At 41.2% G+C, this 26,635-nt stretch overlaps 1 protein-coding gene across 4 annotated transcripts in view; it reads right to left on the bottom strand.

Moving 5' to 3' along the window:
• Inpp4b (inositol polyphosphate-4-phosphatase, type II, 105kDa) overlaps positions 1-26,635 on the bottom strand; it is a 354,826-nt gene that overhangs the window by 271,243 nt on the left and 56,948 nt on the right. For all 4 annotated transcript variants that reach the window (XM_013029535.1, XM_013029536.1, XM_013029537.1 and 1 more), the window contains exons 2-3: positions 12,615-12,675; positions 268-457 (exon numbers count right to left, since the gene is read on the bottom strand). In XM_013029535.1, the coding sequence (XP_012884989.1) occupies positions 268-358 (91 nt within the window). In that variant the 5' untranslated portion in view covers positions 359-457; positions 12,615-12,675. The remainder of the gene's footprint in view (positions 1-267; positions 458-12,614; positions 12,676-26,635) is intronic.

Raw genomic sequence — 26,635 nt, 5'->3', positions numbered from 1 at the left:
AATTAAATATAATAAAGGGATGTTCATATGCATTCAAGAACTTTGATGTGTAACCATTCCATGAACTACAATCAACCTCATCTCGGATAAAGGCTGTGGGGTGCAGCGTGGCCTGAGAATTCCAATGTATACAATAAATAGTGCAAAGGACACACTGAGGCAATACCATGCCATTCATCAGGACACACGTGTCTGTGGGTGCACAGCCCGGTGTGTTCCGCGAACCCCATCTGCGTCGCAGAGCGGAGCGGGCACATGCACACTTACTCGTGAACTGAATGTCCCCTGTGTCATTTGCCTGGGCGGGAGGAAGGAAATGTTGGCCTTCTTCCGATGTGCCTTCTTCTTTGATTTCCATGATGAATCTTCACAGCTGTTTACTTTGCCAGGTGTTCTTATCCAAGCGTTGACGTACCTTCACACTAAATATCTGATATCCCACTCTGAAATTCTGCACCTGGGAAACATCAAGAATGAAATCTGCAGTTACCACAATTGGAGTTCAGGATAAAGCTAAAAATGAACAGTCCACTGAAAATACAACCACCTGCAAATACACTTCCTTCCATTTCTGTTTCACTCCCACTCAGAACCAGGCCATACAATTGCTCTGTAAACTCTAGGCTGAGTAAATGTTTTCCAAACCCTAAAACAAATGCCTTTTCTCCACCAGTGACTTCTGCCTAGAGGCAGGTATGAGGCTGTGAATTTCATATGCACCTAATCTAGCCATGAGTATAGGTCGCCGCTTGCAAAGGCCTCTGTGTGGTCTGCCATAGTGCCTACAATTACCAGTCTGTCCGTGATTTTTGCCCTTCACACTCATCTCTCTGTTGGCCATTGTTAGAACATCAGTCATGACCACAGAAAGATAAGTTGGCCTGACATTCTTCCTCTAAGATGGCTCAACAGGTTGAACAGGGGAATTTCCAACTGCTAGAGAGTCTTTGGCTGTTCCACTTGATAAAGATTTAATTGTTTAATGATTTGGGGTATAGGGTGAAAAGAACGAATAATAGTTTTTCAAAGCCAAAAGCTCATGAGGACATGAAAGTAATAGCAAATTGATGGAAATTAGCATGGGGGAAAGAAAGCTACTCCCCAAATTTAATACCCTGTTACACAGACAGCCTCAGATAGTTACAAATTCATTTTGATACTTAGCATGATCTACATGACCAAGAGTGAATTGGAAAAAAAAATCAATGTTGTTTTAAATCAAGTTACCAGCTGAATTAAAATGTGTAAAAAATCTTTAAATGTCTACCCAGCGCTGTGTAATGAGGCGGCGGTGGCGGGGTGGTGTGGAATACTGATGCGGTCTCAAGCCACACAAGTCAACAGCCCCACGCTGGAAGCTTCTCAGCAACACAGCTGCATTTCATATGCAGCTCTAGTTCTGAGAATTCATCTGGCAAGCATTAAACCCAGAAAGCATCTTTAGGACATAGTACAATAAAGTTGCAGAAATAAATCCTGATTGGCTCCTAATGCTGTAAGGAGGAATATTTTCTGAGACAAGAGCTTTCCACCATCGATTACAGTGCATCCCTCCATTAACACAGGATGGCTTACAGCAAGGTCATATATTCAGATTTCTTTCACAGCTATTTCATTTAGAGTTCTTTTCTGATTAGGATAAACATGCACGCATGAACCACATGCTTCCAGGCACCTGTAAGAATAGGGTCACAGACAAGGCTGTGGCAAAGGGCAATGTGTTTCTCAGCTGGACAGAAGGGCCATGTCAACTTCACTATCATTTATTTATTTGTTTGCTCTTTGTTTATCTATTGGTGCCAAGACTGAGGCCTAAATTCAGGGCCTCATAATCTTAAACAGCTTTTGGCATGTGGCTGGTGTTCTACCACTTGAGACATGCCTCTAGTTTTGGTATGTTGCTGGTAAACTGGAGATAAGAGTCCCTTGTATTTGTTTGTCTGGGCTGGCTTTGAACTTTGTTTCTGAGGTCTCAGCTTCTTGAGTACCTAGGATTATGGGTGTGGTAACCAGTACCCATCTTAATGTCATGATACACGCATATACACGCACACACACATACACACATACACTGTTCTTTAATCAAAGATTCCACTCTTAATTTTGAGCAGACATCACAAAACTTTAAGAGGAGACATACGTGAAGTATTGTGAATGAATGAATAATTGGAAAATAACAACTCAGTACAATAATGATGACTATCTGGTGTGATGACCGCCAACCTTCTGTGTGAGTGTGTGTGTTGTCACCTGGTGGTACAGAAAGGGGCCTGCAGGAAGATGCCTGTGCACTCAGTGCCAGATTCCATACGAAGTGTAACCACCCTCTCAAAACTAGTTCACTAAGTGTAAGTAAGTGTGCAAAACCAGCATTCGGAGACAGTTTGTGACGCTACTCTAGCTTCCTTCCACTGTTGTGTTGAGGAGTCATTTAAGGTTTGATACCTGTTATCAGGAATCAACAGGTTTGATACTTGTTAATTCAGAAATTAGTGACAAGCTCCAGAACTCTCACTTTCATAGGTAGAAGTAGAGCTTTCACCTGGTTACCGCTGGGTTCTTTCTCTGGGTCAGTTTGGAAGTTTCTGGTTTGGCTAGCATGCACAAGAAGAAACAGTGGTTTTCGCATACCACAAGTATAATGAAGAGAGACAGCTTACAAATGGCGTGGCTGCCCAGTGCGGCTCTCATACCTTCTGTCCTACTCAGAACTGCAAGGAGCCAAATGCTCAGGACATTCAGAACAATATTCTTGGTTCTCTCCTGCTCCCCAGGAGAGAGAAAGGTCTGCTAGGGATATTTCAAGTGATATAGAATCCTCGCTTCTCAGGAAGCTGAGATCTGAGGATCATGGTTCAAAGCTAAGTCAGGAAGGAAAGTCCATGTGACAATAATCACCAATTCACCAATAAAAAGCTGGAAGGAGAAATATAGCTCAAGTGGTAAAGTACCAGCCTTGAGCAAAACAAAACGAACAAACAAAACCAAAGAGAGATAGTGCCTGGATTTATTTAAGCCCTAGTGCCAGCACATATCACACACACACACACACACACACACAAACACACACACACACACACACTGAACAATGTCTCACCAATCCAAGTAAAAACAGGAATGTGTGAACATACTGTATACCTTACACTGCAAAGAACAATCTATCAAGCACTTAAAAATGACACAAGGAGATATGGTTAATTCCAGAAGAGAAGAGCAACCACATATATGGGGAAAATAATGAGCCATTCCATCAGGGCTGGAAGGCAGATTAGATGACCCTGCGTGCACGATGTCCCCTCCCTGTCACCAGACAATGAAGGATGGTTTGTGACAGGGTCACCACTAGAAACCTGCAGTGCCAGGCGGGTGACTTCTCAGTGAACGGGAAATCAAAGAGCATCTCAGGTCAAGGCAGCGCACCGGAGCTGAATTCAAGTTCAGGAGATGGTGTCGCGGAGGACACGTCAGCATGTCCTTGGCCGATGTGGCACTTTTTAAATAGCATAGTCATTCCACAGTGCCACACAACATCACTGGCCTCAAATTTGAGAAATTTGTAAAGAAAATGGAGATAAAAGCAGTAAAAAATGACTGAGAAGGTGTAATGAACAGTACAGAAGATGAAAGACGGGAGAAGAGGACTCCGATCTGTTGGTGATTACACGTAAAAGGTTGTAATAAAGGTAACTGTTTTATAACTATCAAATAAGGCAACTTAATTATGTGAAATAGTTTCTTCCATAAATCTTTCTATTAGAGATGAAGCTTTGATATTGATTATTCCAGTGCAGGAGGAAAGGGGAAACACAATTAGGTTTGAGGACACATGATATGCTGAATTATTTCCCTTTGATCTTTCCACTATTGGGTTATAACAGGTTGGCAACATTCTAGAACATTTACATAATGGATACATTTGGCATCTTGAAGCTCGAACCAGAGGTAGACAAAGAAAGCTGAGCGAGAGGGCAGGTGTGGAGACACGAGGGATCTGACGCTCATGGTGGATGGCAGGTGAACGTCCTGTCTCCTGTGTGTCTGCGGGGTCGCCCTCAGGACGCCCCTGTGCGAACACAGGGCTTCGTCCTAAATGTTCAAGAGAGCAAACCACGTGAATGGGCGGGGGACAAGGACTCTGGGACACAGGATCCCCTCTTCTGCTCTCCTGCATGGATGGACACAAGGAAAGACGACTCTGCTCTCAATGTGGGGGCAGAGAGGGAAAGGAACCAACACTTACAACGCTGCTCTGGGTTCCTAACGAAAGGAATTCTGGCTGCAGAGATTGGGGTGTTGGCTTCCCAGGCCAAGAAGCAGATAGAAGATGTGACCCAACCACAGTCAGCTTCCTCTGCAGCTACACAGCCCAGGAAAAGCCCCGTCCAGCAGGACCGACTAGAATAAGAGAAGGAGAGGATGGGTTACTCCAGCCATGGAAGGGAGCACTAGCAGGGCCAGACCTGCACGACCTCGCATTTACCATTTAGTAATAATGTGAGAGCAGGCATTTAATTGGTCCAGTGTCCTGTTCCCACAGGAGGAGAAGAAGGGGAAATGGAGAGTGGCTGAGATTCCAAAACAGAACAAGGGATTTCAGATGTACCTCAGACTGTATTTTTAAACATTGATTTAAACCCTAGTGGACTAAACAGTAAAGACCTTTCATTCATTTATTTTGCTTTGTTTTGTTTTCCTGCTCTCAGTGAGACAATACTTATCTAGAGAAGAAAAAAAAGAAAAGGTCTATTCTATGAAAGTAAAATTTGCCATACTTTGCACAAATCTTTTATAAATGCCAACCAATTTTTCTCTTTAAAAGGATCAGATCAGCTGGAAACAAACAGGAAAATAAATGACTTTGGATGTGTCCTTAAAAGAGGTCACTTCAGCTAGGAGCCAGTGGTTCAAGTCTGTAATCTTAGCTACTCAGGAAGCTAAGATCTGAGGATTATAGTTCGAAGCCAGCCTGTGCAGAAACCTCTGTAAGACTTATCCAATTAGCTAGCAAAAAATTAGTAGAAGAGCAGCAGGCTTGAGTGAAAAAGCTCGAGATAGTGCCAGGCCCTGAGTTCAAGCCCCATGCCAGCACACACGTGCACACGCATGTGCACACACACACATCCTCTCTCTCTCATACACATCCACACACAAACACACACACACACACAAAGTCGCACTCAGGGAAAAAAAATTAAGAAAAAAAGGAAGCTGTGAATGTGACAAAGACACCAGTGAAGATGTAGAGGGGAAGAAAGAAGCAAGAGAGAGCTGCACCCGTTAACGGTGCCCTCGTGGTGGAAGGAGACCCACGAAACGAACACGGAAGACGGTTGAGAGAACTGAAAGTAGTTCCTTTAGGCTGAAAAGAAGATGTTCATTATGACTGGGCACAGTGGCTCCCGCCTGTCATCCTAGCTACTCAGGAGGCTGAGATCTAAGGACCACAGTTCAAAGCCAGCCTGGACAGGAAAGTCTGTGATACTCTTAGCTCCAATTAATTATCAGAAAACCAGAAGTGGTGCTGTGACTCAAAGTGGTAGAGCACTAGCCTTGAGCAAAAGAGCTCAGGGACAGTGCCCAGGCCCTGAGCTCACGCCCCATAACCAGAAGAAAAAAGTTCACTTTACCACTTTTTCATTCCATGATTGAGAGTATTTTTTCATATAAAATCTAATGATTGGCAAAACACATGGAACAGTCAAAGCAGAGGTCTTCTGGGAGAATTGTGAAGGATGCACCAGCAGTCCACCCCTGCTTCTCTCCTTCCTTCACAGTCCCAAGAGCACAGTTTAAAACTTTTTCTTCTTCTTTTCCTTTCCTTCCTTTGTTCTTTCTTTCTGTTCTTCCTCCTTTTCTTTCTTTCCTCCTTCCTTTCTTTCCTCTCTCCCTTTTTCCTCTTTCCTTCCTTCCCTTCTCTCTTCCCTCTTTCCCTTTCTTTCTTTTCTTTCTGGCTTTTGTTTCTTAAATGAAGTAGAAATTGCTTCTAAAGAAAAACTACTATCTCTGTAAATTGCTTGCAGAGATAAGCAAATATAGATAGTGGAGGAGCCTACAAGCCAGACATGAGCGACTGAGCTCAGTTACTAGAAGAGCTTAGGAACCATGTTAAATCGATTCATAAGCAGGATAGTAACACAATTATACTTGAATTTTGGAAAGTTTACCAGGCTGTCAAAGAATGTCCTGGAAGTCTAGAAGGTAGGAACAATGAAGAAAACCAACCTATATGGAAGTGTATTAATTTTCTAGGAAACTAAAATAATAAGAGGCATTTACACAAAGATAGAAATAGATGATAAGGAGAGAGAGAGCCATCATTTCAAAGAAACTCATTTAACACAACCATTCTTGGTAATAGAATTAGGTGTGATATTAGAAATCATGGAAAACAGAGGTCTTGATGATACCCAGTGAATTCTGGCCCACTAGCCAACCTGGAAGATGAAGGAAGAAGAAGAATTTTATTCAAGGATGATGAAATGAGTTTTAGCTGCCTTGTTCTTGGGTGGCATGCTAATACTTGGAAAGCATTTGAACATATATAGATGTAGATCCTCCGGAGATATGAGGCTAGAAGAGAGTATTTAGAAATCACTGGCTAATGGTTTAGTCAAAATAGTGTATAGTCGCTGGCAGAGTGACTATAATAAAAAGAGTACACCAAGGGGCCACAGGTAGCTGGTAACTAGTGCGTAGTCAGCAAGGTCACTGAATAAAGAGATGGTTTCCCGTTTCAGTGATGTGCAGATGTGAGCCTACCCAGGGTGCTGGGCACAACCAGAGAACACGTCCACATTGACAATCAGGTGTGGAGCAACCTGAAAATGCGTGTGGGCTGCCCAGGAAGGGGTGAACGCATGAGGATGTTCAACTCATGATCTCATCATCGCTCCTGTTAAGAAAAGGGCATATTTATAAATTAAACCTGGAGGAATGTCTCTCAACCCAACTTCAAAAGCCCAGACCGTAACGGAAAAGATGAGTAAACACCATGACGTGAAAATAAAACTGTCCCACGAGCAAAGAGACCATAAAACTGAGAAGACACACCCCACACAGGAAAAACAACCATCACTCCTTCATTCATTCATCACACTGCTGGTGAAGATGCCCAGCCTCACCCCACTCCACCTGCCAGTGGAAAGGAAGAATGTGTCACTCACGACACAGATTTCCCTTAACTAGTGAGAACTGAGAGCTCTGGGAAACCACCTAGCCCGACTGGAAGGAAAAACAAATGCCCCCATGGGGTAGAAAATGCCAGGAAGGAACACCACGCCCCAAACCAGCTGGGAATCACAGGTGAGCCAGACTACTTACTGAATCACTAAAGGTCAGCTCTGAAGGAGCAGGGGGGTGAGCGCAGAGTTCCTGACAGACATAACTCAAGGGCTGTCTGCACTCGCAATCAGACTGTTTTCCATAGGCCTTATGCAGGGGCTTATGGGAAAGACTGGCTGCAAAGCGGGTGTTTGGTGAAAGGACCCCTTTGTGACCTGTGCCCACAGGAGGGACAGGAGAAGAGCCACGGCAGGAAAAGCATGAAGCACTACTGAAATACTTTTCCTTACAGAACAAAAATGACAGTGCCCTCATGGCCACAGGTAAAATAACCATAAACAACAGTAATAATAATATAGCCATTGCAATTAGGAGATGGGGAGGAGGGCAAAGGAAATCACCCAAGCACCAGAGCGTCATGTTCTTCTGATCCTTCTATAAGCTGAGATCAAGATGCTGCATGCATGTTCCAGGCTGCAAAGAAGACATGACAGAGAAAGAGAGAGAAAGAGAGCGAGAGAGAGAGAGAGAGAGAGAGAGAGAGGTGGGGAGGGAGGGAGAGAGGATGTCACGCCTTCCTGCTTCCAGGCGAGCAAATAAGAGAACACAAGTGGCAGAAGGCCAGCGACCACTAGAAGAGGCACAGACACAGAAATATCGGCCTCCTCTGATGTAGAAATGTCTAGGAAGAGCTCTCCAGCCATCAAGCCCCTCTCTAAGCATCAGTAGCACTGGAGGAATGTGCAGCTAGGGATGACTGGAGGTAACCATGGCAACAGCAAACCCCAAACCCAACTGAGTTACTGACTCGCTGGACTCAAACTTCCTGGCATATAAATTAAAGGCCTTGCAGAAATGTGCAACAAACAGTTCTAGGGATAAATACTCTTTACTTCAGACTCTACTACCCAACAAACATACCCAAAGGAGGAGGAGGAGAACAAGGAGGAGAAGGACAGGGAAGGGAGAGGAAGAAGAGGAGGAAGGACAGAAAATCACCACTGTCAAGAGACAATACAAAAAGTAATCTAAAGAGCTCATTAAGATATTACCAAAGTGCATATTCCAAACTCAAGGACTCCGAGCAGCCATCCTCTGCCTATGCCAAAAAGCAGATGTACGGAGAAAATGATCATGTGTGGGTCGTGGATTCTTATTTCATATCCCTCAAGAAGAGAGATGAAGAAGTGTGTCTGAGCCACATCAAATGTCTGAATAGCTTTCTGAACGCAATGACACATGTACATTGAAGACCTGATACACTTCGTGGGATCTGACCAAACAAAAGCTGAAGCTCTGGTGAGATTCTCCAGACCTTTCTAATACAGACATCATCACAAGTTATTAACTCACAGAGTTGACTGAATTGCTCCCAATGATCCATTTTTCAGGGCTCACATTAGTACTGACGGAATGATCTGTAGTTTCTGATGATGAATTACGCATTTTCTTTGGAAAACTGTTAAAATTTCAAAGCAAGACAGATAACACATTTAATTAAAATTTTATCTTCTGCTTTTCTATGACAGGAAAAAAATAAACTTATATGTCTGAAGATTATAATTTCACTTTAGCTCTCCAGTGAAGTTCAGCCAGTGCCGGAGGTTATCTCTGGCGAGGACAATAAGGCATTGCTAAGTTTTCTCATCCTCTGATACTGAATACAGATCATGTGCTTATATGCTCCCATAACAAGCTTCCCTTGCTCTCTGATACATGCAAACCACACAGTCTACCTCAAAAAAACTTCAGAGCAGCGAGAATAATGACAAGGAATAAGGAGAAGGAAAACGATGTGGAATAAGAAGAAAGAAATATTCGCTTGCTGAACACACAGGAAGGAGCCACAGAGAGACCCGGGAAGCACAGTAAAGTTCTAGAGCACAACTTTGCCCTGAAAACACCCAGAAGTTCTCTGCTGAGCCTCATTCAAATAAGGAAGATAATAGGAAGATAGAACAACCCCTCGATTACACAGCTCTACCTGTGATCAGATAGGAAGGATATCTCCCTGAGGTACCAGAGGACCATGAGCTCAGATTCTTCGTATGGAAGTCTATGCATGACTGGTGCCTGCATATGGACGAAGACACTGCAGGGCAGCTTGCCTACCCCTTTTCCCACCTTCTGGACCTCTGGTGGAAATGTCCCAACTTTTACAAGTGTTGGTCCTCTATTTAAAACATAAAGAAAGGAAATATGTCAACCATAATTCCTTCATTCGTATTTATTGAGAGCCTATGGTATGCAGTATGAACCACTGTAAACAGAAAGGTCTTCTTACATGCTCCGCCCAGGCCAGAGTACAACCCTCAATGAGTACAAACATCCTAACGCCCGTTCCATACATCTCTTTCTGTACCTTCTCATTTCTCTATCCTGCCATTTTATGATAGAAAACCCTTGACTCCTTTCCTCATTGTGAACTCTTCTGATCCTTTTGTACAAGGTTTTGTTCGGCTCTTCTTAGTGCTATTCTAGGCTACGTAGGCCTTCGGCACATATCAGAATGTTTTCACAGAGCACTTATTGTACTAATGAAACGGGAAAGATGTTGCAAGTTAGTTAAGAACAAGGCATGGATTCTGGCTTCCTAGACTCGTTTACTCGAGCACCATGGGCAATTCACAAGACTACACTAAAACCTCATTTTAGAGATGGACAAACAGAAATGGGGACTGGGTACAGATAATGAGTCCAGAATCACGCAACATTTAGGACGTTGACATTTAATCCAGACATCAAAACTTTAAGATCATTGTCTTACATAATTCTTATGATTTAGGCTCAAAGAAAAAAAAGAGAGAGAGAAAGCGAATCAGATAACCTGTGGGAATATTTAGTACTTTCAAGAACATTGTAATCTTCCATAAAATGTGGATCAGTCAAAAGTTTCAGGAGTTGATATATACGTGCTCCAGAGAGAAAACTGGCTGAGAAAATTCCTATTGTAAGAGGAAGTTGATGTTAACTGTGCAGCCAGACACCCAGGTTCCCACCGGCGAACTAATTTTCACAGAGTGATCATTCAGTCTGGAGGAAGATTACCATATCTGTTTTTCTCCCTATTTTTCTGCTTCCATGTCCATCCTTTTTTCCCCATTTTTAAGGGACAATTTCAATTAAGATTTCTAATTAGATTCCAAGTTTGAGATGCATCTTTAGTAGAGAGCAAATGGCAGGAGTAGTAATTATGAAGGCAGCTGTCTCTTCTCTTTCTGGAGCTGAGACATGGCTTTTTGTTCCTAAGTTTTGAAATCCTGGGGAATTATTTGTCATTTCCTGCTTCTTTTTTAAATAATAATAATGGAATGATGCTGAATTGATCTAACAAAGCTCCTCTCAGGCATTTATGCAAGAAAATTTTCTTCCAGTAAAAGTCAAATCTTGCATTCTGGATTCTGGACACTTTGACTATTACAAGTAGAAAATCTCCACATTTTGTGCTGGGCACTGGTGGCTCACAACTGTTATCCTAGCTACTCAGGAGGCTGAGATCTGAGGATTACAGTTTGAAGCCAGTCAACACAGAAAAAACAATGGGCTTCTTTTCTCCAATGAATGAGTAAAAAAGCAGAAGTGGAGGGATGGTTCAAGTGATGGAGCTCCAGTTTTGAGAAAAAAAATTAAAAAATGGAAAGGCAGGGTTTAAGGCCTAATACTAGCACTAAAGCAAAAACAAAACATAACAAAGCACAAAAGCCCAACTCTACATTTTATACAGGATTAAAACACAAAGCTCTCAACTAGACATTACTCCAAGGCCCTCTGCCTCAATGTAAGGCAGTTTATATGAGACTCTATGAGACTAAATTAAGAAAATTGCATAAATCAAGAACAAGCATTTTCCATGGGAAGGAATAAGTCAAATTACCAGAGATTCAAACAATATTTCTGTGTTTTCCTCTGACTGTTTGACTTAAGCAAACCAGTACTGATAATGATAACATGAAATTTTATTTTCAAGCTCTTACACCAGAGGTTTTCATTGGTACTTCAGGCTATATTTTCATATGCAAAATATAATCAGGACCTGAAGCAATAAACCATATAATTCTGGCAAAAAAAACCCAATAATCTGCTAAAGCACTGAGACAAACAATTCCTAACCCTGTCTTGAATTTTCTAGCTTGTAGGAATTATCTAAAATAGTTCAGTGGGCAAAGAAATCAAATTGATTATGCTATCTGAAAGCAGGCCAGTCTTGTGAGTAGGAGGAATCTTTTAAAAATCCATGTCAACAAGAGGAAATCTTTGAAACTATTCACAATATAATGCTGAAAACAGCTTTAATAAATGCTAAGTTAAAGGCACACACACACACACACACACACACACACACACACACACATGCACACACATATACCCATACCTTTGTTTTGTTATTTTGCATTTAATCTCCTGAGAAAGTCTCCTAAAATTTTCAAATTTACTTGAACTCAATGTAGGCAGAAAACCAAGGAAAAAACACCTTGAGAATTCTGCAGAGAAATTACCCTTTCAGTGGGTAGGGCTAGGAGAGGTGGTAAGATTTGAAACTATTTTCAGGGGGAAAGAGAGATGGTGTGATATCATCCAGAACTACCAACGGTGAAAAGCCATCAGTGAGGGCTGGCTCCAGCTGCCCTGTTGTGGACATTGAGACCTGTGGTACCAAGCCAGTTCTCATTTTCATCATCTCGGTCTCCCTGCCCATCTCTGTGGCTGGGCTTCGACATGCTAGCCCTGTCCCAAGTTTTTCTTCTTTGATTATTTTGTTCAATTATTTTTGTACCATTGTACAATCTTCCTGGGAGTCTTTATTCTCCCATGTTAGGTCTTGGTTTGAAAGTCATCTTGCAGAGAAACTTCTACCCACAGGAGATTCTTTTCTTCTCTCCCATTCATTCTATCATCTCACAGAGTTCTGTCATTTTCACTAATAGCATTCATCACAATTGTCACATGTGAATTGGGATTTATGAAATAGCTCCTCCATTGGACTTCAGATACCATGAAGGCAGGAATCAACCTGTTTAATTCTGTTATTTGAAATCATTTTGTGGATGAGAGTTTTCCATGTAGTAGGTCTTTAGTGAATATTAACACTTTGCTAATTCCTTCACATTTCTGCACAGACCTGACACAGATCATAAATTAGTTTAATGTACACACAGAAAATAATTTCTCTTTAGGATACAGACAATTACATTACCTATTAGCATACAGTCAGACCTAGTCTAAGACATCAAACTGACATTTATATAAACTGTTAATAGAATAAGTTATACATTTGAATTGGTCACTACTTGAAACAAAGGTTGTGTGCCAATTGCTGGGAATGACCCTTGTACCTGATTACTGTATTCTTCAATCGGTCTGCTCTTTGCTGATTGTTTTGCTGGTTTCAGGACTCTGAAAAAAGACAAAGAACAAAATGTTAGTAGTTGGTGTTCCACAGAAAATTTTTCTATGTAATCTGCTTTGAATGCTCATCAGCGCAAACTTAGGGAGTTACAAAAGATCCATAGAACACTGCTATTCCTCATTTCTATTCGCAATTAGTCTGTTTCATCTGTTCGTAGAACTCCACTAGCACAATAATAGGTGAGTCTTATTTCCTGCTCGTGTGTGACAGGCCCAATTCTATGCCAGGTGCTGTTCTAAGTCGGAAAGACAGATTCATTTATTACTCCTAACTATGGGCCGGGAAGGGTTTACCCCATCAAGTCTTCGTTATTCAAGCCCTACACATTTCAAAGAAATGTTCATTTGCAGGATGAGCCTTTGGTTGGTTTCTGGATGATAAGCTCTGAGTCCCTGCAACAGGAGGAGATTTGTACTTAGGAGCCTACAAGGTTTTCATCTGAACAGATGAGTTGATTCTAAGAGGTGATTCACATGAGCAATGGTCTTTGCTTGAGGATGAGGGGCCCTGGATACTGGAAGCTGAGGTCCCTCCTCCGCAGGACTCACCCACCTTCGACTTCTGGAGCTTTGCCAAGCTTCCTTGCTTACTTACTAAACGGGTTTGGGTCAAAGGCTCTAATCCACTGGAGGAACACGGGGAGTGTGCTCCCCTGGACCTTGCTTCCTGAGCCCCTCGCCTGTCACTGATCTTAACCTGTATCTTTTCCCTGTAATGAAAGCCTGGTTTTCATCACTCAGATTTTCTGAGGCTCTAGATAATTCCAGCAAATCACGGAGCCTGAGCATGATCTTGGGGACCTGTGACTCAATGAGGTGTGTGCTATCATTATGTACATTGTGTAGGCTGGGAATCTGGCAGGGAGCCCACAGCTCGTTTCTGTGTCAGCATTTGAATTTGAGTAGAACGAGCAGGCCCAGAGATACTTTTTCTCCATGCAGTGTCTTTTTAAAGTCAAAATATTTGTTGCATGCCATTTGTTAAGTATATTTTAGTATGCCACCTGGCCTTTTCCTTATTTTTATTGGCAAGAACGATAACTTTCAAATTGTACATTTATCTTCAATTGCAAAGATTTCGTCGTAGCTGCCAAAACAAGTATAGAGTGTTAATCTTATCCTTGAACCACTGTACTTTTTTCAAAGCAGACTTTCCCCCAGCCACATTAATAATAGAGACATGACACAACTGACCAGTTTCCCAGCAAAGTTACACATGAGCTCAGCGGAGCTGTTACTCAGGTAGACGTTCCAGAAGCTGCCTGGAGTCATAGGCCTGGCCATGAGGCATTTGAGAGAGCCGCGTTGTTCCAGCCCCGGAACAAAACCACGATTTGTCACTTATCCTTTCCAAACCCACCTGAAGCTTAGCGTGGTGCCATGTGCCGGTATTCTGACCTGGCCACCAGAACAGATTGCATATCTACTCTTGACTTCCGCGATGGGGATGAGGCTACCTTATAAATCCAGCGTGGATGGACAGAGGTCAACAGAGTCCAAACAAAGGCCACAGTGTCCAAACAAGCCCTTAAACTAAGCTTTAAAATGTTCACCCCCTCTTACAGTGCCGAATCAACACAATCAATAGACACAATAGCTCTGCACGTCAAAAAAACCCCACAGGTTTATGATGCAGAGAGACCCGCTGTACTATAGGAAGCCCCGCCCTTTCAGGGATATTTGTCACTTGCCAGCTCCCCCCACGTAGCAAGAGCCAAGATTTACCCAAAGCTACTGAATTGTGAGGACCCCTAGATAAACATCCCAGAGAGTTCACACACACAAGAGCCTCATTTAATACTTGTCATTGCCTTCGCATCAAATTATCCAATGGGGTATTTTCATTCATTAGGATGCCAAAGCTTTCTTTTCAAAACAGAACACAACTGCATTTTAAACAACCTCAGGATGTCAGACTAGACAGAACTGATCGTCATTATCTATGATTAGCATTTTCACGTGCAACAAAGAAAAGAGAAAAGGGACCTCTTGAGATTCTACACGATGTCGTGGGTGGTGGTGCGTTCTTTGGTCCCTGTACCTGTTCCCTTTGCCATCCCAAAAGGGGCATCACATTCATCCACTCCTCTTCTGTAGGCTGCACAGACATGAACAGCTGACAGCCCATGTCACACACTGAGCCGGGGGAAGGCAGGAAGGCAGCCAGCTCCAGGTGTCTTCTGCTGACTCACGGCAACCTCTTTAAGGGGAGGTGGGAATGTGATGCCCAGAGCTGGACTGAGAAGGGTGGAGTTGAGGAGTGCTCAGGGAGAGAGGATGTCCCCTGGGCAAGGACTTGAGCAATACAAAATTCCTCATGGCTTCTGAAAGACCAACACATGTGTTCCCCAAAGGCCCAGCATGTAGATAAAGGCCTGGCCAGCTGCTTGCCTGTCATTAGTAGCAGCTATTGATTTGTCTCTAAAAGAGATGCAAAAATGCAACAGAATCTCCTTTCTGTTGAGTGATTCTCATCCCTTTAAAGTCAAAGTAACAGTGCTACCAATGCTACAATGCTCAGCCCAGATGGTCTCCAGTGCAATGGGGGAAAAAAAGCTATAAATATTTTTTCTATTAGAATTAATGAAATAATTCAAGCAAAGTCCCAGGATGCAGGGTAAATTTGTAACAATAATTTCTCTGTACAATAGCAATAAAAAGAAAGTTTTTTTTAAGGGAAATGAATATGAATCCCAGGAGCAGCAATAATAACCTGAATCACAACTGCAGTTATAACAAAATCAATAAAATACTTGTGACTAAATCTGTAAAGAAAACTATAAAAAGCTGTAAAGAGAAATAAAGATATATATATAGAGATAGATAGATAGATATACATAGTATAGATATATAATGCATGAGTGAGAACATATTTACAATAAAAATATCAGTTCTTCCCCAAATTAATTTATTAACTTATTTCAAGTAAAAATTCTAATGAGAGTAATTTTAGAGTCTATTAAAATTTCCTGAAGTTCTTTGAAGAATGAGCTGTGGGTCATAAAGAACATTCTGAGCCTGAATACTAATAAAAAGTTTTGCTCTAATGGTAAAATATATTATTGTGACACAACATTTAACACAGTGCCAAAATGGTTTTGAAATTGATGCATAAATTAATGTAAAAATGGTTATTCCAGCAGCAATATCACTTTTTATGCATTCCTTCACTCAACAAATATGTAATACCTGTCATGTGCCAAGTGCATGTTATTTAAAGGACAACATGATTTCTGCCCCTCCTGTTAAGTTTGCTGGGAAAACTTAACAGCTATTTTCATTATGCTTGAATTGAAATAAATGCACACAGGACTCCATAAAAGCTTAGAAAATTCAATGTCTAATAAAATCAAAACAAAAATTGAATGAAACAGAAAAAAATTGTTTAAGCATCATTAGATAATGGCCTAGCGTTTGGAAATAAAATCAAGCATTCCTATTTGACATAAATAGAAACTCGAGATGCATTATGGAAGCCAATGCAAATAAAATACAACTTAAAAATGAAGGTAAATGAAATTCATTATTCATGTACTTTTTGGAAATGTCAAGTGTTCATCTGACATATACTTTTACAAAGAAAATATCTAGTAGTTAGAATTATGTTGGGAAGAAACTTCCACAGATTAAAATAAAAGTAAATTATATTATTGGTGACAAAGACAATACACTAAAACCTATTTTATACAAATACAAAGTGAGAAATAGCAAAAGGATGTGTCACAAGAAAGATCCAACTCATTAATGAACATAGGGAAAAAGGTTCAACCTCATTAGTACTTCAGGAAATACCATTAAAACAACAATCAAAAGCCATTTAATCTGACACGCTGACAAGGAAGAAACAAAGCATGCAGTCAAGGCTATTTTGAGATGATGAACGTCATTTTCCCACCTTCCTTCTCCCCATCCACCGTCCCTCCCGCCCTACCCCTGCTGCCCCAGAGTATTTTCCAAGAACTTTAATTTTTTTTGGGGGGGCGTCCGGTCGTGAGGCCTGGAAGCTGTCCCTCAGCTCTCCAGCTCAAGGCGAGTGCTCTACCACTTGAGCCACAGCGCCACTTCCAGCTTTTTTCTTTTTGCTTATGTGGTGCTGAGGAACTGAACCCAGGGCCTCATGCATGCAAGGCAAGCACTCTACCACTGAGCCACCTTCCCAGCCCAAGAACTTTAAAATGTTACTTGACCATGTAGCAACTAGGAAGCACTTCTAGTGCATGTAGTTAGTGAAAGAGGTTCAATCATTCCAGGCACACCCTGTGTGACCAACCTTTTAAACATGGCCTCTCTCGAACAAGTGAGTGCTACACACTCAACTTCACTTACAGTACAATGGGCAGCATTTGGGAACTTCGGGTGAGCATACTGGATGATAAATAGATAGACTAGTAACTTGTATCCTCATAGTAAAACAAAAGATGTATGGCACTACCTTCTCAGAAAATGTGTCCATGATCTAGCAATCTAAGTTTCTGTTCTAGAAAAGAAATCCAAAATGTAGAGGGGTGGGGGAATATACACTGAGAATTTCTGCAATGTGACTTAAGTAGGAAAAATAGAACTATCCTAAATGTTCAACAATAGAGAAATCTTTGAATAAATAGTGTTATATTACCTTAGTAGACTATTATGTCACCAATATATATTCATGAAGAGTTTAAAAATTCACATTGAAAAAGTCTTATAGCACAATGTGAAATGCACAGATCACACTTAAAGCTTTTTCTCTTCTCTAAAACCACAGTGCAGAGGAGAAGGAAAGAGTGTAAAACATCATCCCCTTTGAGCAGGAGTTCGTTTTATGAAATAAGAAAGAACAATATTGCCTGTCTCCAAATGCTGTTATTTTAATTAATAATCAAGATTAGAAAATTCAAACAGTGTTAACAGAACCTATTGTACATTAAGTATTCAGTCAGTGGAGCTATGGCATTATATCTTAGCCATTAAATCTATGCACACTGGAGAGTTTGTACAGTAGTATATCAACGTATGCGCACTAGTTCTGTGGTCGTTGGATTGTCCAGACCCGTTGATGTATCTCTCCTATATGTGAGAAATTTCCCATCTTAACGTGTGCTCACGTCACCAGGACAGATGCCAGAGATTCCATCCTCAGTTAGTGAGTGTGCAGCCTGTGGCCTGGTCTCCTGTGACGGCATCACTCAGAGATCCAGCTCAAAGGCACGTGCTTCCCACACGTCATCTGGCTGTGTGTTCTACGACCCGATGCCTCTGCCAGCAATCAGAGACAGAGGGAATGAGGCTGCAGCCTGCCAGCCCAGCGCTGGCAGCATGGGCAGCAGCAGCAGCAGCAGCAGCAGCAAGGCCTCCTGGAGCACGGTGCATGTGTACCTCCAAGACACAGCCTCTGTTATTTCTTGTAGTGGGCTTGCGACATTTTGTCTTCATTACTTACTTCTTCCATAGTACACACACGCGCACGCGCACACACACACACACACACACACACGCACGCACGCACGCACGCACGCACAATACCCTTAAAAGCATTAGATTTTAGCGTCTATGCCTACATTGTCAATTGGATTATTCTACTCTATTGAATGTCTTCAAATAAATTTTTTTCTTTAAACTACCTTAAGTATATTCTGCCTTTCTATTTAAGACATCTTGAGTATGCAGATTGCAAAATTATACTGAACTTTTTGTTTTATTTACTGTTTTTCTGTTTTTCAAGAATTCCCAACTCTTTGGAAATATTAATGTTACTCATTAAAGAGAGAATAATGCACTTATGAACAAAAAGACCGTTTGACCAATTAATGTATCATTTTTTATAGCACCAACTCGAAAGCCATGCATATCTCAGAATCTCAAGCTTGACAATTACTACAAAAAATAAAATAAAATAAAAGGCCCTGTGTGTCATCACCCATGCAACCTGTTCATCACTTCTAGCCCAACTCCTGACCTCAGTAAGTCTCCTGCCGGGGCAAGTCAGATGTTTTGTGCCTTGAAAGTCTTAAATACAAAGCCAAAAGATCTTCCTGAAAAGTTCATTTTCCCCCCTGCATGTGTCTCCAACATTTGAGTCTTTTTAATGCTTCCAGTTAGGTAACTGCTGCAGTCCTCCCCAACTCAGAATGCAGTTACATTCCCGCTCCTTCCACTCTCTAGCAGCCTCGCTCCTCTGGGTCACCTGTTGCTCCAAAGCAGAGATGGAAACTGTCAAACCGTTATCTCTTCTTCTGATTTTAATCCTGGATCTAGGTCTCCATCAGAAGAAAACAAAGTTGCAATGGGCCAGTTTGAAAAAAAAAAAAGCTAGCCTCTAATACAAGGATGCTTGGAAATAATGAAGTACCTTTGAGAAATGTTTGCCAAAATTAACTAAGGGGCTTGGGCTCACCCTGACCGCCGTGGGCAGAGGTCTCTAGGCCGGAGGGGGGAGGCGGGGGGACAAATGGACTACACGGAGGAAGGGCAGAATCCCCCGGCATAGATCTTCTCCTCTCTGCTTCCCACACACCATGACACACACTGTAAAGAAAACAGCTCCACCTGCCCTGCACAGCACAAAAACTCACATGGTTGAATCTGTGAGCCAAAATCCATCTTTCCTCCCCTGATTCCTTCAAGTATCCGCTCACAGTGAGAAAGGCTAAAATACAGTCACAAAGTCACTGCAGGGGATAATTTAGATGTTGAAAATATGAGGACTTAATTTCCAGCAAGAGATTAGATACCTTGAATCATTAGATTTGTGAAGCAAAAGTAATAAAACTGGTTCATTTGTATTTGGGATTTTTTTAAAATCAATGGGCAGGGAGTGACATTGAGTCAGAATAAAAAACTTACTATCATCAGTTGTTTCTCATGGTCATTCCAAATATTAAATTGTTTTTGCTGTTGGAAATGGACAGATCTGTATATCCCATGCATTCAAATGGGACTTGAGCCTGGCGCTCGTAGTTTACACCTGCAATCCTTGCTACCCAAAAGACTTAGATCTGAGAATCGTGGTTTGATGCCAGCCTTGGCAGGAAAGTCCAAGACACTTATCTCCAATTAAAAATCACCTTAAATTAAAATTGAAAATGTCAGTACCTGTAAAGTGTCACCTGTCACAAATCATCTTTCAGAATTCAGAAAGTCAGGCACAGAAACAAACCACTCTCAAAATAGCCTGTGAATGGAGTGTTATCTAGAAATAAATGTTTTCCTTCAAATAACTTACAAAGATTACTTTTCAGGGAATGTTAAAGCAACTATAAGCACATATCTCAAAGGGAAGGAGGCGTATGGAAACTCAGTGAATCCCGTAGTGATGTGTCTATGAAAGAGCACTTGGGACTCAGGGACCTAAAAATGACAGACTAAATGTGATGGGAAGATTTTAGAGGATACCAATCAGTCCTCTAAAATTGCACACTAAAGGCACAGAATAAAATAATTATGTAAAGGATGTGATGTGGTGGCTTGTGTCTGTAATCCCAGCTCCTCAGGAAATAAAGACAGGAATGGTTTCAGGTCAGCCCAGGCAAACCGTTAATAGCTGGTTATGGAGGTGCATACCTGCAATCCCAGACATTTGGAAGGCAGATAGAGGAGGACTGAAGTCTGAGGCCAAGTTGGCAAAAGTGTGAGATACTATCTGATAAACAGGCTAAAGGCAAAAAGACTGGGCTCCTGACTCAGGTGGCAGAGTCCCTGCATAGGAAGTGTGTGGTCCTGAGTTAGATCTCCGGTAACACCAAAATTTAAGAATAATCACATGAAAATCTAACTATAAAAGTTGGCTTCTGGAAGATTTATCATATTCAGGTCCAATGTGTAAATACACTACCTCATTATCATCTTTTCTTCAGTTATTGACACATTATAAAGATGGCAGAGGGACAAGTACAATGGCTCATCCTTATAATCCCAGCTACTCAGGAGAATCCAGATGTTTGTTTTGTTTTGTTCTGTAGAGAGCCCTGAAGGGTCACCTTCAAGACCTCTCTAAAATCCATGACTCCCGAAAGATGTAGAGGAGACTATCAAAGAAAAATCAGCGAGGAAAATGACAAATTCCATCTGGACCCATGACAAAGTGTCTTTGAAATAATGCCATCAAAGCCAGGGAGGTGAAGGTAAATAAAATGTGCATAAAAATGTTTTTCTTCTGGATTCAGATATTGATTTAATGGGACAGGTGTGGTGGTTCAGGACTAGGGAGGATGAAGCAGGAGGATCCCAGTCTAAGACCAACCCAGGACAAAAGCATGAGACCCTACCCTAAAAACAAACTAGAGCAAAAGGATGGACGCAGGGACGGGGCGGGGGGGCGGGGAGAGTACTAGCCTAGTAACCTAGCAAATGCAAGGCCTTGAGTTTAATCTCTAGAACTGCCCATGTAATAACGTAAAATGGATTGTGTATCTCTCATTGCAAGAGACCCTATAACAAAGAATTCAGAAGGATATGATAGAAAACGGTTTTCTGGACTAAAATAATAATAAAAAAGAAAGATTTGCTGCCCAGATAGAAAGTGTGCTGTGAGGCTGATAGGAAAAAGGAACTAAATGAAGAGGCAAACTGTCTAATCTCCTTTACAGCCTCAGTTCTAAGTGTGACAGAATGACTGGGGGTCCACTGGAGGCAGATCATTGTCCTGCAGAGCAACATCAGGGTAAGGAAATCTTTCCTCTGCTATGAAGAGATGAGGAAATCTGAAACTGTGAACAAGAAGCATAGAAAACTCTGTGAGTCAGGACACAGGGTCCCACTAGACCCTGGGGAAGGAATCCACACTACCCAGCAGACGATCACACTCAAGCGTGTCACTCCACAATCCGAAATCAAGACAAGGGACATTTGGAAGTTTAATCTATTTGAGCTTGATTTCTTCCCCGCTAGAAGTATTATAACATTATTTGTAATATCTTATTGTCTTTAAACAGTTATACAAAGGTGTTGCCGTTTTCCAAAGCGGTACATGAAAACATACAACACATCTTTTAACATTCTCACCCATCCCTCCCCAGCCAGCCCTTCTCTTACTTTTCTTAATTTTGTGGGATGTACATTGAATTCTTGATTGCATTAAAACAATAATTTGTTGATAGATCATTAGTCCTTATCATCCATATTATAACTCCTTACCAACTATAATGGACATGTGGCTAGGGATTATTGGGGTAAGAAATTAAGTTTGGGGCTTAAGGCACATCAAAGTCCTAAAGTTCATGAAGGTACTATCTTATTATTTTAATAATAATAAAATCTTAATAAGATGCTTTTATAATAAGATTTATAAACAAATAAATAAAATAGGATTTTATAATAATCAAATCTTATTTTAATGCCCTCCAGAGTAGTATGATCCAATCTATGGTACAAACATGTTCTGGAATGCTCTGTCCTAGATTGTGCCACTATCTGCTGAACACTGACATGTCCCTGTGTGGCCAAGGAACATAATTAATAGGTAACATTGCTCCTCAGAACTTCACCCTCAGTATCTCTGATGGTTAAATAGCTTCAAAAGTAAAAGACAGGAGCTGGGGCATAGCTCAGTGTAGAGCACGTGGCTAGCATGTGCTAGGCTCAATTCAATTTGAGATGGAACTTTATTGTTTCTGAGACAGATTACTTGATTGGTACTTGTAGGCATCTATGTAAGTGATGCATGCATTGGTTTGTAGTAAGACAGCCATGAGAGGAGTAACTCATATGCAAGCACTTTGTATGGAGATTTAAAGACTTCCTGACCTTTTTAAGACTTCACACTTCTTCTTTGTAGCCCTTTAAATATTTATTTGCATGATTTGTTGATGAAGAGGTTAGAATCCCCATTGGATTTTAAGCTCGTTAAGAAGATGAGACTGTGTGCACTTTTACAGCACTTTATTATTGGATTGATGACTGGCATATGTGAGATGTTCAATAAGTAAATCATGGAGTATTTCATTAAACGACATAAAAGATTATCTGTGGTATAAACAGAGGTTATGATGCACAGTCATGTTTTGGCTTTTTCTATAGGTTAGCCCTCAAAAATAAGGGTCCTGTTTAAAAAAAGTCTTGTTTGGAGGAATATAATATTTCCAAGTACTGCAAAACTAACAGTAATCATAATGATAGGAATAGTGATGACTTGCGTCCCCTCGCATAGAGGCGGCCAGATGACTCTGTGTGGTGGTCACCCAGACAGACTCAGGACAAGGACAGCTCCTCCCACAGCCAGCCCGAATCCCTGGCCTCAGTCACACTCCCCATGATGCTTCAGGCTCACAAAGCAAAGACCGTGGGAAACCCTTCGTGAATAAATAGTACAAAGGGACCTCAGGAGTCGTGATACTGAATGCTCAACTCTCAAGTTCCCATTTTTCCTATCATCGTTTTTCTAGCCAGCTTTCAATCATCTATTTTTTGGGCACATGGAAAGCCCGCACACATCATTCGGATGAAGCCGGAAGGCAGAGGGCTAAAGGGGGAGGAATGCGAATGTATCAACAGAAAAGTGGAGAAGCTGCCTGGTCTAAAGTGACAAGCAGCAATCACAATAGATTTGTGGAGCACAAAATGGCTCACTGGAGATGCTCATGAATTTGGAGGGAGACTTGGATTGCTTTGCACTGAAGAGAATAAGGTCCCCAGGCGACTGCCACTTAGATATGAAATATAAACGTGATGCAAAGAAGAAGATAATAGGTCCTTGGAATGAAACACTGAATGAATGGGAAAGGGGTGGGTGGAAGTTGGAGATCTTCTGACTACTGATGGGAACGGACCTCGGTGATGCAGAAGTGGAAAAGGACCTAAGATAGTTGTGCCTGGTGAGAGGCTTAACAGTATCAGGAAACTTTTTTCTTGTCCTGAGATGCCTACAGCTATTAATACTGTATCATAGGAAGACCATTTAAATTTTTAAAGGGCTTGGAAAGTAAGTCTGGAGACAGTCAGGTGACGGAAGAAGGAGGGTTGCCATGATTGACTTCGCTAATTTAGAACCGAAGCTGAGCAAGAGCAGCCTCATAAAAGGAGCAACTGGAAAAGCAGAGTGACGTTCAAATTTAATACAGATTTGCCCAGTAAATCTTGAAGTACCAGGGCAAAGGATCCTGTGGAAATAAGATTATCAGTATTTTATTAACATTAATTTGCATTACATTCTGAAAGTATCTATACTCTGTCATAAGTCATGTCACGTTTATGAAAAACTGGGCCAACAGTTATTAAAGGATACCCCAGAAGTAGTTTGTGTTTCAGGTTGAAATCCTCTATTGCTGCCTCCTTTGGCAATCAGATTCTAGATATGAAGGGCAATATTATTAATACAGTCCCAAATTCTGGAATGCTTTGCAACATGTAATCCAGACAACTAATATAGATGAAATTAAACATTTCTAAATGAAAGAATTCTTCCTAAAAAGGTCTCTGTTTGGTTATTGCAAAATATACTCATTAGGACTCTTCTAGTTAATTTTTAACTATTCACAATGATTTCTGTCCTAGAAATGCCTGTGCAAGAAATAAGAAATTAAAGTTACCAGGTTGTTAATTGGTCGTTGGGGGCACCGAAGCAAAGATGTCTGACCAGTCACCAGAGAGTTCTTGTTCCCTATGGGATCTTAAGAGAGGAGTCTATTTCTTTCCAAGGATTGAAAGCAGTCTTCATTGAAGTCACACACCAATAAAATTTTAACCTGACATCAAGGGAGATACGAAGTTACTTTGATGGAGAAATCTTTGATCTTAGGCCAGAAAGCTGAGAGGAGAGAACAAAGCACTGAGAATCTAGGCCTGGTCTCAATCTTCTCTTAAATGTTTTCAGGAGTACTTCATTGAAGTGGAAGTCTTCTTATAAAAACAAACCAAATCAATCCAACCAACCTCAGGTATTCAACTTGAAGTTTCTATCTCCAAACCACCAAAACAGTAAGGATACTTGGGCGAGGAGAGCCTCTATTCTCCAAACACAAACATCACAGCAAGTACTGCTGCTCTGTCAGAGTGGAGAAAGAAAATAACATCTTAAAACACGCACACGCACAGTTCAAATAGTTTAGATGCTTCTGTGTAATCTCTAGCACAAACGTATAAGGCAGAAAGCAAGCATCATGATTTTCATTTTGTAAAACCTTTTCACTAAGTACTAGAAAACACAAGAGCTTCCTCGTTCATAAGATCCACTTCACACCATGGTTTCACGAGAGACTCTTGCTCTAAGAGCCCTGGGCAGGGGTCGAGCAGACCACGGTTCCCCAGAGGTTCTGAGTGGACCACGGGTATGGCCGGATGAGAACCTCCATCACCAAGAGGCCTTGGTTCACTCCCTGACCCCACTTCCCCAGCTTCCCAACCAGCACCCATGGGGACGTGGATGCTGGTGGAGTTCATGGGACAGGCTGCCGTGTTTAGAATGGTTGGCAGGGGCTGGGCTTGGCACTGTGCCTGGGAACTTCATCTTGGTAAATGCCAAGAACACTTCTCTGGCAGAGCAGCTCTTCTATACTAGTCTGGGCCTTCTCAGGGGCCCTGGCTCTTCTGCCTGCCTGTGTCCTTTCTTGTTTCCTGAGCTTTGTGATGGGGGCATTTCCACATCCTATCATTTTTTCTATCTCATGTCTTGTCTGCCCTGTGTGTTCCTTTCTTCTATACCATCCCCAGGAAATTTGGGCAACGCCTTTGGCTCAGGGTTTGACAGGAGGCAGGCAAATGAACGCTGTATCACTAAAATATTTAAGAAAAGAAAGAGAGAAAGAAAGAGAGAAAGGGAGAAAGAAAGAGAGAAAGAAGGAAAGAAAGAAACAAAGAAAGAAAAATAGAGATTGGAAAAATCAAATTACAAACCCAGTCTCCTAATCGACTGAATTTAAGTTTTTCTTGTACAAGGTAACCATTCATTCATTACTAGAACTGGCAATTAAATGTTCTCCTTATTATAGAAATGATCTAAATTACCTACCAGATATATCCACTACTAAATAGCAATAAGGCTAGGGCTAGTACTCAGCCGCTAGTCATCAAAACCTTCTCCTTTGATCCTACACACAGCACTATGTGATACTGTCCAGTTTTCTATGCAATCGGGTAGCTGATTCTTGGCTGATGCGGTATAGAGAGATGTGATGTACATTTATTCCTGGTAAATTTTATGGTCTTTTTTCCTATGGAAATGTCACATGTATTTATTAAATATTCCTTTAGTAGTTTATGTTGAGGGGATGATTTTTTTTACAAATAATTACCTACAATTTATTTCCTTGTGTATGTACATGTACAGAAGTTTGCCCTGTATTGTGTGACATTTCTGTATCCACTTGCTTCTGGTAGTGGAATTTTAGACTGGTCAAAATAATCTACACACATCCACTGGAAGTAAAGATCATTTTATTTACTCCTTCTGAATTAAGTCTCTAATCTGGATTTCTTGTCTACATAATGTTCCCATTCTTAACTGGAACATATAATCCACACCCTTAAGAACAATGTTGGTTGTAGAATTTTTATGAATGCACACCATGAGATTAAATTCTTTTCTATTCTTAAATTTTCTGATAGTTTTTTTTTTATCACGAGTGTTGAATTTTCCAAATGCCTCATTGTCATGGTCAGGGTTTCTTCTGCTAATATGGTGCAATACCTCATCTGTTTTAGAATGCTCAATCTTGGAACTCTGGGATAAATTCTAAATTCTCATAATCTATTAACCTCTTCATGGGTAATGTAATTGACTTGCCTATGTTTTGTTATGGAGTTTCCATGACCATGGGGCTAATGGAATGCACTTGGGTTGTACAATCAGGAGGTCTTCCTAAGTCCCTAATTCGTGTTACATTGTGTGAGAGTTTGTATAAGACTGGAATTTTTCCCCCTAAATATCTATTCAAATTCACTTTCGAAACTATGGTAACCTGGATGGAGCCCTATTTCCAGAAATGTTTTCAATTAAAAATGTATTCTTTAGTAAATATAGGAAGGCTCCTAACTTTTG

The sequence above is a fragment of the Dipodomys ordii genome, unplaced genomic scaffold, assembly GCF_000151885.1.
Source record: "Dipodomys ordii isolate 6190 unplaced genomic scaffold, Dord_2.0 Scaffold119, whole genome shotgun sequence".
Lineage (NCBI taxonomy): Eukaryota > Metazoa > Chordata > Mammalia > Rodentia > Heteromyidae > Dipodomys > Dipodomys ordii.
The sequence above is the reverse complement of the archived record's forward strand: the minus strand, read 5'-3'. Positions and strand labels throughout refer to the sequence as shown.